We start from the raw sequence: 5,000 nt of genomic DNA on the forward strand, positions 1-5,000 counted from the left end.
CCCTCCCCCTCCCGCTCCTCCCCCTCCCCTTCCCCTCCCCTCCCCCCTCCTCCCCTCCTCTCCCCTCCCCTCCCCCTCCCGTTCCTCCTCCTCCTCCTCCTTCCTCCTCGCCCCCGCTGCCTAGAGCCGAGAGATGAGAAGCCCTTGTAGTTTTAAATTCAATGTGACAGCTTCGGAAGGAGCGGATGATGAATCTCCTATTATTGGATCAGTCTATTTGCCGCTCAATGTCGCTCTGTAATTGGAGCAACATCACTTTAAAGGTTCAGAGAGTCGAGCATTTCTGGTGAAAAATCCCCACAACACGCCGGTGAATGTTTTAAAGGGAAATCTATTAGTGCTGTGCCGAGGGCGGGGCGCGGGCGGCGGCGGGGCTGGGGGGCTCGCCGGGACCCCCGCCCGCCCGGCGCCCCCGGCCCGCGCCCCGCGCCCCCCGCCCCGCCTTGTTGTGACAGGGCCTGATACTGTTTATTGAGGTGCATGTCAGGTATAATTAGCAATCGATATGGAAAACGTTTCCTTGCACCCAGCACGCCTCTGACGTCAGAGCCGATTAGCGCTTCTTATTGGTCCCAAATTCCCCGGGCCGCGGCTAATTACCGCGAGCTTGATGTTGATAAAGTAAAGCGCCGGAGCGCGGGCGAAGCATGTGTAGGGCTCCGGGTCCCTGTCGCCGCCGCCGCCCGCGCCTCCCGCCGCTGGCCCGCCCCGGCCCCGGCCCGCGCCCCCGCGCCCCGCCGCCGGCCCCCCGCGCCCCGCCGGCCCCCGGCGCGAGAAGATGATGGACGGCCGCCTCCTGGAGCACCCGCACGCCCAGTTCGGGGGCTCGCTGGGCGGCGTGGTGGGCTTCCCCTACCCGCTGGGCCACCACCACGTGTACGAGCTGGCGGGCCACCAGCTGCAGTCGGCCTCCGTGCCCTTCTCCATCGACGGCCTGCTCAGCGGCTCGTGCGCCGCGGCCGCCGCCGCCTCGGTGGTCACCCCCACGCCGCTGCTGCCCGCCGCCTGCGGGGTCGGCGGCGACAGCCAGCCCTTCAAGCTGTCAGGTAGGCGCGGCCGGCGGGGCCGGGGGCGGCCGGGGAGGGGCCCTCTGCGGCGCGGGGGCGGGGGGCGGCGCGGGCCTGGCGGGGGCTGAGCCGCGCGGCGTCCCGTGTCTGCCCGCAGACTCGGGGGACCCCGACAAGGAGAGCCCGGGCTGCAAGCGGCGGCGCACCCGCACCAACTTCACGGGCTGGCAGCTGGAGGAGCTGGAGAAGGCGTTCAACGAGAGCCACTACCCCGACGTGTTCATGCGCGAGGCGCTGGCGCTGCGCCTGGACCTGGTCGAGTCCCGCGTGCAGGTAAAGACCCGCCGCCGCCCGCCCGCGCCCGCGTCGTTCCCGGCGCCGAGGTCGCGTCTCTGGTCCGAGCGCGCTGGGCGCCGGCCTGCCGGGCCAGGGTGGGGCCGTCGGGGGCGCGGCGCCCCGCGGAGACGCAGCTGGGTGGCCCTGGGAGGCCGAGGCGGCTGCGGGGGGAGGCGGCGGCGACACCGAGGTCGCGCGAACCGTAAATGCGTCCGAGCCGGGCAGCGGCGCGATGGGGTAAAGCTGGGTCGTGGAGGGCTGCGCGCGGGCAGAGGCGACGCCAGGCCGAGCGGGCCGACCTGCGGGCGAGGACGGAGCGCAGCGCGCGCCTCGGCGCCCTCGGAGCGGCTCGGGCCCGCGCCGGAGCCCGCGAGTTGGTTTCCGTTCCACCGGGGCGCCGTTCCGGTAGGAACATGCCTCTGCTCTCGCCTCGGGGAGCCGGGAGGGCAGCGTTGAGAAAAGGGGAGAATAAAGGGCCTGACTCTCTGCCATGCCGGAGGGCAGTGGGCTTCTGTGTGCACAGAATTCGATTTCATTCGGAAACAGCCTGCGTGTTCTTAAAAAAAAAAACACAGCATCAATTTGGTGGGTTAAAAATTCAAGATGAGTTGTGCATAATTAGATGCTTCCCTGGAGAACAGAAATCTCCTTTGACTGGAGTGGGTGCTGCGATGGGTTCGCCGTGCGGCTGGCCCGGGTGCTGCTGGGCTGGGAGGCGGAGCGGCCTGTCTAGCAGGGAAGCTTTGTCTAAAGGTGTTGTCCTCCTGTGCTTGGCCACCGCGTCCTCTTCTCTTAGAAATCCTCTCATTCGATTTGTCCTGTGTCCTGAGTGAAACCATGGCCCCTATTTCCCCACTAATGCGATAATGAGCCGTTCTTGGAGACAAGGCAGCCTGGGACACACACACCCCAAAATAAATAAATACCCAGAAAAGGCGATTACAGCCTCGGGGGTGGCCGCCGAACGCTGGGCACCGGCTGACCCGGCTCCCGTGCCCCGACCGCCGCTACCGACAGCGACTCTGTGGATGCAACAAAGAAGCGGAAAGAAGGGGTCTCGGCGGCCACGCCTCTGTGTTCCTAGTAGCCCACGGCCCAGCCTGGATCTAGGGCTGCTGTATCCCGGGCAGAGGACAGGCTGGCCAGAGCCGGGGAGTCCAGCAGAGCGAGGAGGGAAGCCGCTGAGCCAGACCCCTGCAGGCCCCGCCTGCCCGTGTGGCACAGACCCCGTGCGCCACCTGGAAGGCTCTGTGGGTGCTTGGCCTGGAAGGTCCGGAAGGAAAGACGCCGGTGGAAGCGGGCGCAGGAAGGCTGCTGGCGTCCTACCTAGCTTTGCCACCTGAAGAAGGCCACCCGAAGTCCCTTCACGGGAGACCCCCGAAGCTAGGCTCGGCCCAGGCTCCAGGGGGCTGGAAGGCAGTGTGGAGGGGCACCGGGCCTGCCGCTCTGTCGCCCGGCTGGTAGAGGCCACGCCGGGGTCTGGCACGCAGCTGGAGGCAGCCAGGAGGGCGCGGGGAGCTGCCCTCTGCCTCCGGACCAGGAAGCCCACCGCCTGTGGGTAGGGGCCAGGCCCTCACGTCCCCTCCAAAAGGGTGGCTCCCCGGCCGGGGTGAGCAGCCTGAGCGGGAAGCTGGCCGGGAGGCCCCGTCTACGCTCCTTCCGGGTGGACACGCTGCTCGCCGACACCTGCGGTCACCAGTGCGCGGCCCCCGCTGCCTCCGGAGCTGAGGTTGTGCAGGCCGGTCAGGGGGGAGCGGGGAGGCCCGCAGCCCCGGCGGCGGGCGCGGCCCGGCGCCCCCCGGCAGGCCGGCCGCCTGACTCTGCTTTCCTCTCCCCTCCCCGCTGCCCTAGGTCTGGTTCCAAAACCGCCGGGCCAAGTGGCGGAAGAAGGAGAACACCAAGAAGGGTCCCGGGCGGCCGGCGCACAACTCGCACCCCACCACGTGCAGCGGCGAGCCCATGGACCCCGAGGAGATCGCGCGCAAGGAGCTGGAGAAGATGGAGAAAAAGAAGCGCAAGCACGAGAAGAAGCTGCTCAAGAGCCAGAGCCGCCACCTGCACTCGCCCGGCGGCCTGTCCCTGCACAGCGCGCCCAGCTCCGACAGCGACAGCGGCGGCGGCGGCCTGTCCCCGGAGCCGCCCGAGCCACCGCCGCCGCCGCCCGCCGCCAAGGGCCCGAGCGCGCACGCCGCCGCGGGGCCCGCGCCCGCCCCGCCCGGCGAGCCCCCCGCGCCGGGCACCTGCGACCCCGCCTTCTACCCGAGCCAAAGAAGCGGCGCCGGCGCGCGGCCCGGCCGGCCGGCGGACAGGGAGGCGGCGGGGCCCGAGCGCGGCGCGGCGGGCGCGCCCAAGGCCAGCCCGTTCAGCGTGGAGAGCCTGCTGTCCGACTCGCCGCCGCGCCGCAAGGCCGCCGCCGCCGGCCTGGACTTCGCGCCCGGGCTGCCGTGCGCGCCGCGGACCCTCGTCGGCAAGGGCCACTTCCTGCTCTACCCCATCACGCAGCCGCTCGGCTTCCTCGTGCCGCAGGCGGCGCTCAAGGGCGCGGCGGGCGGGGAGCCGGCGCCCCGGGACGCGGCGCCCGCGCCCGCCGCGCCGCCCGCCGCCTGCGGGGCCTTCGCCGGGCCCGCCGGCGCCCCCGAGCCCGCCGCGCCCGCCGCCCCGGGCGCCCCGGGCCCCGCGGCCCTGCGGGAGCCAGCGGGCGCGCCGGCGGAGGGCGGAGGCGGGGACGGCGCGGAGGCGGGGGCCGCCTGCCCGGCGCCCCCAGCGCCCCCGCCGTCCGCGCCGTCGCCCGCGCCCGGCCCGCGCGCGCCCAGCCCCGCCCGGGAGCCGGCCCCCGGCGGCGCCCCCGCGGCCCGCGCGCCGGACTGCGAGGAGCTGGACATGGACTAGGTGGCGGCCGGGAGAGCGACAGGCGAGGCCCCGGCCCGCGCGGATCAGGTGACGGCGGGAGCAGCCCGCGCCCTCCCTCCGCTCTCCCGTCCTCTTCACTGTTCTTTCTTTGAAGTCACGCAAAGCGCTGCATCAATTCGGGCCTAGGCAGCCGCCGCAGCGCTTGGGGGGAGAGCCCCCTCCTCCCGAGGGGGCGCAGAGAATCCGCACCCCCCACGAGAAACCCACAACGAGAATCCTCAGCCTTGTAAAATGCAAAAATGTCTAAGAATATTTATATATGTACCATTTTTGATAAATAAAGCTGGTCAAACGCAAGCGCCTCGGTCCATCTTTGTGCAATTTCCGAAGGCCTCGCGCTGCCCTCCCCCCCCGCTCTCCTGTTCCCGCAGGAGGGGGAGGGCGGGCGAGGGGGGGGCGCCTCACCTCCCGCGAGGTCCGCGCTTAAGGCCTCCTTTTGTGTGCGTGTTGTTTGTGTTTTCTGATTGAACAAATTTATGCATCCGCAGCTCCCCCTCCCCCCGCCTCCCCCTCCTGCCCGGCGCCACAGACACGCACACAGGCGCGCCCCCGCACGCACACTGCCCCGCGCGCCCCCGCGCACCGGCACACGCCGGGGCGCGCGGCGCGGGGTGACGGAGCCGGGGGCTGCGAGGGCCGGGCCGCTGGGCTCCTGCAGAGTTTTGATATGAAAGTAATTATTTTCCGGTGGCTGCTGCGGGGACTGGGTTTCTTGCCCAAAGGGTTATTATACATTACCGATTTCTA

At 70.5% G+C, this 5,000-nt stretch overlaps 1 protein-coding gene across 1 annotated transcript; it reads left to right on the forward strand.

Moving 5' to 3' along the window:
* Positions 1 to 778: 778 nt before the first annotated feature.
* UNCX (UNC homeobox) lies at positions 779 to 4,232 on the forward strand. Its single transcript, XM_058286746.1, has 3 exons — positions 779 to 1,046; positions 1,165 to 1,340; positions 3,195 to 4,232. The coding sequence occupies exons 1-3, from the start codon at positions 779 to 781 to the stop codon at positions 4,230 to 4,232; spliced, it is 1,482 nt and encodes a 493-aa protein (XP_058142729.1).
* The last annotated feature ends 768 nt before the right edge of the window (positions 4,233 to 5,000 follow it).

Source organism: Dasypus novemcinctus, chromosome 23 (genome assembly GCF_030445035.2).
Source record: "Dasypus novemcinctus isolate mDasNov1 chromosome 23, mDasNov1.1.hap2, whole genome shotgun sequence".
NCBI lineage: Eukaryota > Metazoa > Chordata > Mammalia > Cingulata > Dasypodidae > Dasypus > Dasypus novemcinctus.